We start from the raw sequence: 13,731 nt of genomic DNA on the forward strand, positions 1-13,731 counted from the left end.
GCACACAGCAAGCAGCCCCTGCGAGACGGTGTGATATTTTAAGAAAAGGGCTCCCTTTCTGTGGCATTTCGGTGGGCAGTTTTCCTTTTTTTAGGCTCCATGCTCCTACGTCTCTTGGAGAAATATCAATAACAATGACTAATATCTGCTTTCAAATTCTTTTAGTATAGAGTTGTTGTTACAATGGCTTATTCAAAAAAGGTCAAAAACAGTTGACATGCTGCCGACCCATGCTGCTTTGGAAAACGTATATTTTCAAATTACAATACATGACATTTTGATTGGTTTTTGCGTAGTCCGAGAAAAATCATTAAACTGTGAATTGCTGTGAAACATCATGGCAGTGGTGTACACTTCAGGACCTATTTGATGTACTTTATATTCTGCTATTTCTTTAGATAGCATTACATAGAAAGAAAGACCGCTTTTATTTTTTTTAGAAAGGACTTATTCCCATAACTTGTTATACGTAAGTCATGTATCTGTAGCAGGTGAAGGTTTATGCAGAAAATGTCCATGAATTTCAAAAATTACATTATAAATTTCTTTGGCAGTTCTGTAATTATGCTCTCATTTGCTCAGTCTCACCAGTCTCTATTACACATAATTGATCATTATGAGGTGAATTATGTTACAAATTGAAGGTAATAATCATTTATCAGTTAGCCAACAACCATCTAACTGTGGGCGACTGATTCATTTACAGGAGATATTAGTGGCCAGCACTTAAAAGCTCTGTTTCCTCCAAGCACTAACTGTGTGATTGAACACTGCACAGATTAACCACAGCCCTGACAGGTGAAGTGTGTAACACTGATTAACTTATTTCAATGCAATGTTATGTTAGAAACTTGGCTTCTGGCACTAGCACAGTGGACGCTACTTACCTACCACCCACCTAAATACTGTTGCTTGCCAAGAGCTCTCCTTCAAGGCAAAACCACTGCCTGATGGCCAGACACTGCACCTCACAGCGCTAAATCGAAAACTGCTGAAGGATCATGACAGAGAGCCCAAGAAGTCCAAAATCCCCAGATTCTAATCGAAACAAGCTCCTACAGCATGCACCTCAGCAAGCCCGACGTTTTCGTGGATGAGGGGAGACCTACACAGTATTAGGCAGGTGATTTTTAATGTCGGGGGTGTCTTGTTTAAATATGAAGACATGGCACCTCCTCTTGCAGTAATATTAGCCAGATTTTTATTAACTTAAGAGCATTTGTACACCGTATGGATCATTAGATTGACCAAAAAAAAAGAGGTTTTAGGCCGTTAAGTGTCACCAGAAGGTCTTCAGTACACTTTAATTTATCTGACTTTTTTTTCTAATAGTTTTGAGAAGAAAGTCATGACCCCAAACTATATATATATATTCAGTGACACTAATCTTCTTCACTTTGTAGTATTTAGTTTTATCTGAATGTATTAAGAAAATCAATTCACTTGGGTGAATTTTCCCCTATTATTCATTTTGGCATTATGTCTTAAAGATTGCTCGGATATTTTTAATGACTTTCTAATGATGGGAATTTTAAAAACTGTTTACCAAACCATTAACACCTGCAGGATCGCCTCTGGCTTGCTTTGTTCAACACGACCAAAGATATGTCGCGTCTAGATATGCCGTTATGATAACACACCACTGTGTTGCTGAGCAGTAAGAGTCACAGTTTCTAATATCAGCAGCTCTGGAGTCGAGGAAAGGCACAGAGGACAAGAACAGTTGTTTGTATCTTTTCTTTTTCTTAAAAAGAAAGAACTCAAGCTGGACCTTGTTTGGTAAAATGAACAAATTTGCTAAACATGGTGAAGGACTTGAAACAAAGGGATAGCACGTTTGCTTTCTATTTATACTCCAGGTGAAGACTTACCTAATTGCTACAGCTGAGTGATTTGATTCTAGAAATGGAGCTGAGCTGATCAATAAATAGATGTAATAGTAGGGTACATCAGAATGTGGAGTTGAGGCTATTTTATACCCTGCCAATCTCTCACTTCATCAGCCTCCCCCACTGCACTCATTAATAATGTACCTGGAATGAAAGTTAATGTATGTGATGAAAAATGTATAAGCTCGTGAAAACTGAACTGACCTTTCAGTTGTTGATGTGTCTGATGCACTTTACTCGAAAACCTGCTGTTGCGGTTGCTTTGCAGCTCTTCACACAAAGCCACTAATCTCATTTATTTCTGAACTTTTCATTTCTAAAATGAGAGAGCCTGCAGCTGTAGATACAGATAAATACAAATACTTGACTTTATGCGTTTAGTTATTGAAATTCTTTCACGGGTATCGACGTACCCACATTAGATGTTTATGCAACTCAAGCTGTATCCGCTAATCAGAAATACTGTTTTGTAAGTGTGTTTATAATTCCTACCGTCATAACAATTTCTAATTACACCGGTAGCCATGCCAAGCCAGGCTGTTATTATGCTCAGGAGGGTAATTATTTCCATTGCCCTGTATTATTGACACAAACTTTTCTCTTGATTAAAAAGGAAAAACTAATCAGTCATTGTATGTACCTTAGTGTTGAGGGGGCGGTAAGGCGATCTGCTACTAAGCACTGGAAGTAGCAGAGAGGGTATGATGGTGGGCAGCACCATGTGATATGGACGGCTTAGTAATAGGCCTCATTAGATGCCCAAAGCCCAAGAAATGTGGCACTCTGTTTCCCATTAGGAAGAAAGCACCATAATAAAAAACATAATAACGATGAAGGATAATTGTCAGCGAAACACAAGTTATATATTTTAAATGTTATTATTAGCAATCCATAAAAATGTCTTGCATATGGCCATATTAAATCATGCAGAATGTGCTGCGGTTGGAGAGTATCTATAAGGAGAGGTAGACTTTAACCTCAGCATTCAAGGTACTAAAATATTAAAAATGCTGCCAAGCAAAACTAAACTGAACCAAAGCCAGATCTGCTAAAGCCAGAATGTGTTTATCATTCAAAGGACATAAAAACAAAATCAATGCTAGAAATAAAAATAAAACATTAAATGCATTTAAATTTTAAATGATACTGCTAGCTTAAATTGTGTAGCATCATTAGCAAAATAAACAAATTTTTTACACGAAACTTGTAAGTACACGAGTAACTAGGAAGTTTATTTGATAAAATAATTCACTATAAACTTTGTACAACAGAAGAAGAGACTTCTTTTTACCTTTGGTTTTGTGGTGTAAATGCACGGGCATCCTGCTAGCCTGAGTGCTAATTTGCTAACTCATGTCAACACTGGCTTTTTTTACTGCTAGTAGGTCACTTTGGTTATTATCTCCTCATATGAGCATTTTTTTTCCTTTTTCTTTTTCATCATAGATGGGAGCTTTTATGGTAAATATGAATAAAACATACTTCTTCTTAATGGAGATCTCTAATCAGTTATTTACATGGTAGGAACTCATGTCGCAGACATGGACAAGATGACCTTCTGAAGTTCAAACCAAACATCTTCCTTTTCGTTAACCTTTATTTAACAAGGTTAATCCCATATTTTTTCTTGGCACACTATGGGCCCCTTAGTACCGACTGAGCATCTTTACTGAGCATCGTTGCTAACCATGTTCATCCCTTTACGACCACAGTGACCACAGTGTACCCATCTGTAATGATCTGAGCTGATATGGTGCAGTATCTTGCTGGAAGCAGTCATCAGAAAAGCAGTTTCTTGAACTTGAATGAGTTCCCTGTACTCAAATGGCCTCCACAGCAACCAGATCTCAATCCAATAGAGCACCTTTGGAATGTGGCAGAACAAGAAATTTTCTTCATTGATGTGCAACCAACAAATCTGCAGAAACTGTGCGATGCTATCGTGCCAATATGCCCCCAAACCTCTGAGCAATGTTTCCAGCACCTTGTTGAATCTGTGCTACAAATAAGTCTAACAGAGCATGCATTTGGGTAGTTCAACACCATTTTCAACTTTATACACAGAATGTATTATTGTATGCATATATCATAGTATATTGCCAGGACCCAATCACCCAGAGAAGCATATTTTTACTTTCTTTTGTTTTTAAGCCATAACTAAATTGCACATAGGCCTATGAATTGGTTAACTGCAAATAAAAGGACTGTTTTTCATTTTTGCTCTCACAAATGAGCATTGCTGTATACCACTGTGGTATTTTTAGGTTTTTGTATATTGTTTTTGGTATTTTGCATCACATTTTCTAGAAATTTTTCTCTTTTAGCGGCACATTAAAGTAATGAGGAGGAAGATTGGGGTTAGACAGATTGTATATTCGTAATAAAATTGAAAACTAAATATGCACCTAAGTATGGCACTGAAAATGATCGTGATGAATTCTTCATCTCAGGCCACAGCTTGCTCTCCCATCAGCAATGACTCCAGCACCATCTTGTGAAAGAATTAGGTAAGTCAATTTAAATGCTTTTTAACAGAGACACAATGAGCTTCTTTGCCCTTAGCACTGAACAGGAAGTCTCTTCAGAACTACTGCATTTTGTCATTTGTCAGTACTGGTTGCACAGGTCTTACATTTAGAGATGTGATGTGAGATATCTGAAGGCTTTTAAGGCACGGGGGGAAAGCAAAGCTAGATGCTGCAGTATCAATAGATGGCAGTAGCATCACATCATGGCAAAGATACTGATTAATGCCCTTTGCATGAGATCATCACATCTTTTGTAGAGTAATAAAAGGTAGCCTCAAGCTGTGGCCAACTAAACACAAAAGTGCAATTATCATTAATCAGTTTCTGCATGTATAGACAGCAAGATCCTATTACAAGATATTTGTGTTTATTTCAATTCATTACCTTCCAGAAGGGTTACCATGGCATCACATGCTCAACAATGAAGGTATCATCGATGCATGTGATGCTATGTATTAAACAGTGCATCAGCAAAGAAGTGATCCTCGGTCAGTTCCCGGTGATAATAAAACGTGCCGGCTCTCTCTTGAGTCACACTTATAATTAGAAAATGAGATAAGTTGAGACAACTGTGAGACTCCATCATTCAGTCACAGATTTAGAAAGTGTAGAGTAATTGCATTTTGCTCCTTATCTCATAAATTGGATCCATTCCAGAGCTGGGGATGGAAATCCTCGTCTTCAGTCATGGAAGGAGCCCATTTGCGTCGAGGCTGTGGATTTTCAGAGGCATGACAAAGCTAAGAAGTTGGGAGACTTTCACAATCGACTCGGGGATGAAACATGACAGAATTCGCCTTGCACCGGCGTTAATGGTGAGCGCAGCCTTTTAAGCTGAGGCTTACTGCGGCAGCTGAGGGCGCGCGGCAGACACTTGTCGTGTGAGAGGTCACTTGAACCATTTATGCGGCGTTGCATTCCAAAGTAAAGGAGAAACAACAGCATTGAGGTCAGGTTAAATAACCCTTTGCTCTGTAATGTCATGTCGAGCCAACCTCCGCTTCACTTGAAAAGATCACAGCTGAAGCAACATGTTGTTTCGGCTCTAAATTATACACAACACAGCAGCAGGATCACTGTCAGTTTATGCACCGTGCCGCATCTTGCTCTTTGTGGTATGCATTTAGCTGGAAACTCTCTGCCCTGTGTCATTATACATGGTCCGGACAACACACAGCACATCAAAATAAAACATGAGGGTTTCTCAGTGTGTGGTTGCTGCTGTACACCATTTCTACCTTTTACAGGCATTGTGCAGTCTGCAAGGCTCATGTAAGCACAGGATGTTTGTGCACAGCTTTGGTCTTACTCCCTGCTGGCTTGATGGCCAGATGGGTCAGTGACAGTGTGGTCGGAGCTTGGCGGGCCCCTTCTGTTCGCTGTGAGGGTCCACTCATGGGATCAAAACCCCCGAGACCAGAATTCTAGAAACTGGATCACAAGGTAAATGGATTGCAAGCTGAGCTGAGACATGCAGTGCACACACATAACCCCACACAGTTACAATAAGGAATATGCACTGTCTCCTGAGTAGCAGAGCGGCTACGTGAACATATGCTTACACGTGTATGGCGTGTATAAGGATCTCCCACGATGAGACAGATCTGTCAGAGGACAGAATGTTTTACCCAGAGAAACAGAAAAATTAACTAAAGAAAATGTGATTTTATTTAATAAGCCAGAAGCAGACCTGATCTTTTATCATTCAAGGCAAGCTGTTCAGGAGGGTTAGATTGCCAAAGTGATATTTTTCTGGTCATGTCATGTGGAAATTTAGTCAAGTCATCTTCAACTGCTATTGCAGTCCATTAGCTCCATTGTGAAGATACATAATTGATGCAGCCTTTGGGTAGAGTTTAATCAAATGGAGAGTTCTCCGCACTCCACCGCCAACTGAAAAATGAGACACACGATCCTCAGTGATGTAGTGCGTGAGGTAAGAGTATAAGTCACACTTTGAATTGATTTATAATCATTGCACTGTACACGTCCTGCACAATGCCCAAAGCAAAACATGTGGGTATAAGCTTTTAAAGTTGGATTCGTGTGTATTTATGTGCCCGAGACAGGATCAGCAGAAAGTGTATAAAAATGAAAGTATAACAGCCAGACAGCTGATTTTACTAATCTACTCCCAAACAAAAAGGAGCACCGTTTTGGTTTTCACTTTCATTTCATTTTTGTTTGATGTGGATTTTCTATCACTCTTCCCCAACTATTCATTTCCATCTTGGTATTTTGATTCTCTTTAGGCGTTTACTTTTCTTTGAAATAACAGTGATCTGTGTGGGATGTGGAAATGCATTGTTTATGCCATGCTCCCTGAAATCAAGGGCTTAGCTCTCTAGTTAAATTTCACACTCAGCCAGCACTTATCTCTGTCAGCTCCTGTTTGAGCCACAGATGATCTGCCTTGTTTTAAATGCTGTTGGCTTTTGTTTGTGTCCTGAACCTGAGCTGTGATTCAGTGGTAGAAATGTACTACTTTATTCTATACAAGTACACGCTCCTGAGAGTGTGCTACATCTTCCACGCAGCCAAGGCGGGAAACAAATATGCAACATATTCATAAGATCTATGCCAGCTCGCGTACGTCTTTTCTCCATGAATGCATTTTTGTGACAGGGGAAATTGGGGGAAAGTGGCAGATTAGCGCACCTACTCAGCTGCAAATTCTGAAGAGCATTCGTCTCACTCAGCCATGCTAATAACACAGCAGTCAATTAAATCCATGAAGTCAGATATGTAATTTTCGAATAATCATTAACTAGAATTAGAAGTTTGGCTATTGAAGAGATGGGAAAGGAAGACGTAGAGAGAGGCGGTGAGAGACGTATAACCATCATTACATTAGAAGCGACATATACTAAATCCCTCAGCCGAAGATGAGTGAAGATAAAGGAGGTGACTGAGCTAATTGTGTACTGTCAGAATCCATATCTCTAACGACTGTCAAACGAGCAAATTTCAAATCTATTCTCTCCACCCACCGACACCCCCCCCCCCCCCAGGCACTGAGAGAGAGAGAGAGAGAGAGAGAGAGAGAGAGAAATAAATACCAGGAGACACTAATGTGATGAGAATGAGGCCTAGTCTCTTCCGCTGATTAAAAATGCAATAACACTGTGACAAACACACACATGCATACACACGATGTGCAGCCAAAGCATGGCCAAGGTGTTGCTCTGTGGACCGACAGATAAGGAATGGCACCCCGGACTAATTATTCACTTGGAGTGAAAGGCATTGTATATTTTCATGTATCACTTCAAGAAAAACAAACAAAGGAGCGAATGAATGAACAGCATTTCACTGGTGGAGCAACAAAATTTACAAGTGATCTTTCTTCATATGATAATTAGAGTCAATGAGAAGATGGTGGATGTTATGACTCATGCCTAGCCAGTGGCTAGCTTACTGTACTTATGAAATCTTGACGTCACTGTGTACTGGTAATGGTAACTGGCCTGGTTTCTGGAGAACAGAAGGAATGCAGTGGAAGGAAAAGATGCTGGTAAACAAAAAGCATCAGAAGGAGGTTTCCAGTACAAGATGCAGCGGGGAAGAAATAAGTGGAGTGAAGAGTGTCTTTATCCACCCCCTGTTATATCAGGCTTCAGTTGGTCACTGATGGGAAGCAGATAAGGTTTCGGTCTGGCTGGAGTTGGATAATTGGACATTTATGGAGAGATAGGAGAGCCCAGAGCCCAGGAGCCATGAAACAGAGCTAATCTAGACCCAGCATCAGTAAATTGTCTGTGAAAGCGCGCATCAGGAGTTCTGACAAGATAAAGAAGGCTTTCCTCAAAGGCGGAGCTGGACCAAACTGACATGAAAACTCAGATAGAAGAAAGCCTGAGCCTTCGGTGCCAGGACTTTTACAAGTCACATGATGTGCGCGCTAAAACGCACATTTCACAGCGCAGCGCCATCACCTTGTCATCCAAATTGGGTCGCGCAGGCTTGTAATTCGTAGACAGAGAAGACAGTTTTGACAATTTTTGTAACTAGACAGCTCTTAAGAGCCAGAACTCTTTTCAAGCTGGTGTACATTTTTAAAAAGCCCATAAAACCTATTGTTCTGCATCAAATACTCCATGTCTTATAATCTGTGACTGGCATCCCTTAAAAGTTTCAAACATTTAAGCCCTCCTGGTGGAATGTGCCTTACTCTTAGTCCACCATGATTAGTTTCCTTCCTTTGATGATTCTTTCTCCCATTTGAGTCTCCCTGGAATGTGCTGCCTACAGAACAGGTGCATACTAAGCAGGTGGGTCCTTACGTAGGAGCCCCGAGAGCCTCGTGATGGAGTAGTTCATATCCCATACTATTTCAGGCAGGTTTATAAAAGAGATTCCAGGACCTGCTTTGTTTTTTTTTACACACTTTCTGCATTTTAAAGTTTTTCTTTTCTTTGCATCACGATCCAAAAAGATATTGCTTGAGTTATTTATTGTTTCGGTTCTTTTTTTTTTGCTGAGCTGCAAATCTAAACTCTGTACAGCCCCTACTGATTGCTTGCACATAGGCACTGACGCAGGCAATTAATTTGGTGGGGGAGAGGCTAGTCTTAATTGGGTATAAGTGGGATTTTTCTTGGCTGTGTGCAACAGAAAATGACAGACTGTGCGTATGAGAAGTAAAGACCATCTGGTCCCACAGGAGTGGAGCGAGAAGCCAGACAAATGGAAAGAGAAACAACTGAAAACCTGTGTGTATCATTCCCCCTCTCGCACAAACACACACACACGCACAGACAAGAGGAATCGGCATTTCTTGGTCATATATCATTTGCCAAGTAACAGCCTAGAGGGTGAAGAAGCAGAAGTCTCTCATGCGTGGCCTATTCATGTTTTGATGCAATAATCAATATTGAAAATAGTAACATTATGCTTGTAGGCAGGCACGGGAATAAAGAGCGGTTAGCTTGTAAAGACTTGGTCATCAGCAGGACAAATTGATCTGACATGTTACATTATTCATGTAGGGGATTGGCGGTGAGACTCGGGAGGGGTGTTGGTGCGGGAAGAGGAGCAAACGGGCGAGTAAGGAAGTCAGCAAGTGGGCATCGTTTTCTCTCGCAGAGGTCACAGCTCCTCGGTGTACGAGCACCAAACATTTCCATCAGCTACGCAAGCCTACAGTATAAACAACACGACGCCTGATTGCACTTGTACGCCACTTTTGGACTTTAGTCTCTCCGAGTCTCTCGTGCAAACTCACACATTTCCGCACGCACAGAAATAACTATGATATGCCGTCTGGTTTCGTTGTATAAAAGATAACAAAATGATTTTATTACACGTCCATAATTTGACAGACATCACAACATACTTGCAAGATTGCTCTGATATTAATGTTTCCCACACCATAATTAGGCATAATATACCCAGTGTGAAACTAAATAAAACAAACATGCTTTTGCAGATACAGGGAAGGTCAGTTCAACAACAGATTAAAGCCATATTCTGTCCCTCAGTGAAGTTCACTTCTGGTAAAGAAAATGAGCAGCAGAAGGATGCTGAAGCTTATTATCATTTTCAGAATTTATGTTTATTTTTTATTTTTTTTCCCCTTTTTTTTCTTCAAGTTTACATCAAATAGAACAAACATACATTGGCACATGCAAAGTGAACACTTTGTGGTGCTTTTCATAACCATTCAAATCCAACAGAACAAAGACTGGATATCTATTGTTTTACTCCAAACATGAAAATACTCTCAGATATTTACAAAAAAAAAATAATATATACTTACAATGCCCATCACTCTAACATAAGAATCATCTGGAACTGATTTGAATTAATTAAAATAAATTACTGTATGTGGCAGAGCTTGCTGTTTAAGGTTATTCAATCAATTTCAAGAAATAAGAGGCACAGGAGAAAAAGAAATCACTTAGAAACAATACAAACAGAAATCCAATAATGGGAACCCCAAGAGAATATGGCTTTAATGACATTTTAAAAGAAAATATCTTGAAAGCAGATCCAGTGTCTTTTTCTGCATTTGTCCTTATTCACGGTGGCCCCCTGTTTAGCAGGCATGTTGATCTCCGTCAGCAAGAGAAGGGGTGGGGGTGGGGCCATGACACAAGTTTAAAAACCCCCAAAAACCTACAGTTTGGTTCTGGAGGCTTGACCCAGCCACACAGGCCTAAAGCCGTGCTAGTCTCTGTCAGGACTCATGCATCATGTCTGGATGAAAGTTGGATGCAATCCATAGTCCTGGAGTGCATAGGTACTGCAGGTGGTGCTGGGATGCCTCTGTCTGTCTTTCTCTGCTTCTCTACAGCTCTCTTTTCAATCACAGATAAAGGACATACAGTATTCGTTTCCAAGCAGATCAGATCCTGAGGTTGTTGTAACTCACATATGTTTTCTTTGTTGCTTGACCTGAAATCACAGTGAAATATGAAGAGAGAAAAACATAAACAGAAGAATGGAAAAGAAAGCATGTTTTCAAAGGTAAATACACATCGTCATCCTCCTTCCTGCTGTGCTGTGCATTCTTATCGCCAGCTGTGTGCAATCAGTAGAAACAAATTCCAGGCCTTGTGTATCATTTCAACTCACAATGCCCCCATGCAAAGCCTTAGATTCTATTTTCAGATGTTAACTAGTGATAAAAAACACAAACACCACACAAGTGGGCACCGAACAAATGCTGGGGCATGCAACGCGATCCCAGTCTGGATTGCCATGGAAACGTATCAGAATGTGGCTGCGTGCCTGTGTGCAGTTTCTGTTTGTGTGTCCTGCTGTATATCGAGAACCACTTTGAGCTTCAGACCTTCAAAGTGAAAGTTTTTTTGCAAACTGAGGTCATCCTGGCTTGTCTGTTTTATGGTAGGAATAAAATGTGGAGTTGTGGTTAGTCTTTGGCTTGCAGTGACATTTAAGCAGGGTGTCATACTATGAAGAATGGGCTAGGGTAATGTGGATGTAGTCCGTAGAGCAATGACAAGTAGGAGGATATGTGTATCTGCAGGCTTGTTGTCCTGTTTGTGCATTTCTTAATCACAGTCATTGCTATTCTACTACTTTAATGTTGCTATGGCGACCATCTCCCATGGGCTATGCAATTAAAGTCGCACCATTTCTTTACAGCTGCATTTTGTAGTCTTGGCCGGGAAGTATGATGAATAAAACATTAGTAAATGTACAACAGAATCTTGCTGGTAAACACAGTCAGGAGGATTTTTTATTTTTATTTTTTTTTTAAGTAAGATGTTTTTGTGTGCGTTTTCAGGTTTGATACTAAAACATTTTGAACCGCATGCATTTTTTAAGAATCCGACTTCTCTGTTTATGATCTGCGCCAGAGTAGCGCATACATTGTGTGCATTAATCATGACCTGATCTAAGGGGTTAACATAAATGGAGGCAGCTCAAGCTGCGCTGCATCATTCACATGTAACATCTTTAAACATCCAACACATAGCTCATACAGTACCAGTCACACCCTCCCAATTTGATAGTCTATTTAAGCTGCAAATTCCCCCTCGCTCCCTCTGCCTCTTACACATCAGTGCCACCGCCGCTGCCCTCCATCACCGCCTGTTGCCTAACCCCTCCGCGACCCCAGCATCCCTGGGAAGGTTCCGCCGGGGATAATAACTAATCACTTCCCAATTTCTATGTATCATATTTATGGGGAGCGGTCAGCTCAGGGTTTAGGCACCTAACTCTAACAAAGCCCTTCCAGAAGCAAGTCTCGCCATTCTGCAGTCCTCCTGAAACGCCTCATTTAAGTGGGCCATTTGAAGGATTATGTAAATTAACTTTAATTTCACTGGTCACTGGGACAGAAAAAAAAACTGCATGTGTAGAATAACTGTTCAAATCTGATTAAAAAAAGTTTTACTTCCACCAACCCGTATCCCCCCCCCCCACACACACAGCAACTGCAGTAAGCTAAAAACTAAACCAAAAAGCTGAATTAAAATCAGATCAGTACAAATGTATGCAAATTTATAGATGAAGAAAAATTATGTAACTCTTTTAAAGGCTTGTATTTTGGTTTCTGCTGTGTACAAGCAACTGACCCTGGAGCTTTCAAATCCAAGCTGCCTTTCCACTTCTTGATGACATTGTTTTTGGTTCAGTCACACTAGAGTAAAAATAGGACAGCGACCTCCATGTGACTAGGAAAAACTGGTGGTTGCCCGGTGCAGCTGGTACCCCAAAGATTAAGCGTGCAACGGCGTCAGCCTCTTTGTGACCGTTTTCGACTGCACAGGCCGCCTCGGGGTGAAAGCAACCTGTCAACCTGCCTCGGACTGATTCCTGTCACTCTCAGACGGACTGATGAAGTGTTGCAAACTACTGCCGTCTAATTTATAAACGTAGACTTATTAGACCATCACATCTAGCTAGCACAAACAATCTGAGCTAGTCTGTACAACTTGCATGCGATGTGTCCCTCTGCAACTGGTTGTATTCTAGCTATATCCCCATAGCACCTGTATCATCTTGCAGTTATGTCTGGACCTGAAGTAAGTAGTTAATGTGAATTTCTGTCTATACAGATGGCAACAGAATTGAATGATTTATCACAGTTTTTTCCATAAAACAGATTGCATGTAATTACCAACCTGACCACATTCATTTGCAAACTGAAAGCTGATCGATTGTGTTTTATCTTGATGCACCAAAGTTGTTTTGAAGACTACAGCTGACTCCAAACGGTTGCAGACCTGGTTCCCATCCTTGAAGCAACCAGTTTAAAGAAAACAAGATCGCAAGTTCACTGCAGTAATTTTGGTTGCATTGTAGTGTGACAGTAACATTAGTTATGTGAGCAAGTCATCCATCTGTGGCTGCCATATCCTCAAAGCTCATTTTCCTTTAAGGGGACCTAAAGTATTATGCTTTTCCTTAATTGCTGTCACATATATACAGTTAAAATGCTGAATTCTCATATTAGATATAGCCAGAGTTTCAAATAATAAAGTCTTCTATGAGATATGATAAAAGTCACATTCGCCTGCTATTCAAACTTTCTGTTTGTGAGCGGCAGCCAATCAGAAGAAAGTTGGCTTAATGGAAAAGAGAGCTAAATTGATTAACTAATATACATTTTATTTCCATATAAAGAAGTATTTAAAAAAAAATCCAGAGCATGAATCTTCTAACGTCTGTGATTCTAGTTAGTTGTAATAGAAATTGGCTCAGACAAATCCTCTCTATCATCCTAATTTTTAATATTAAAGCCTCCCATAACTCTTCTTCCTTTTGGTTCTTCCATTTGTTAAGTTGTGTTTTCCGACTACAGATTTCATTGTTAATTAAATGAAATCAGTCAGAGAAGC

At 40.3% G+C, this 13,731-nt stretch overlaps 1 protein-coding gene across 2 annotated transcripts in view; it reads right to left on the reverse strand.

Moving 5' to 3' along the window:
• Positions 1 to 9,700: 9,700 nt before the first annotated feature.
• LOC309697965 (metabotropic glutamate receptor 7-like) overlaps positions 9,701 to 13,731 on the reverse strand; it is a 74,044-nt gene continuing 70,013 nt past the window's right edge. For both annotated transcript variants that reach the window (XM_082520227.1, XM_082520228.1), the window contains one exon: positions 9,701 to 10,813. In XM_082520227.1, coding sequence (XP_082376353.1) covers positions 10,764 to 10,813 — 50 coding nt within the window. In that variant the 3' untranslated portion in view covers positions 9,701 to 10,763. The remainder of the gene's footprint in view (positions 10,814 to 13,731) is intronic.

This window comes from Aulonocara stuartgranti (genome assembly GCF_965226115.1).
Source record: "Aulonocara stuartgranti genome assembly, chromosome: 20".
Lineage (NCBI taxonomy): Eukaryota > Metazoa > Chordata > Actinopteri > Cichliformes > Cichlidae > Aulonocara > Aulonocara stuartgranti.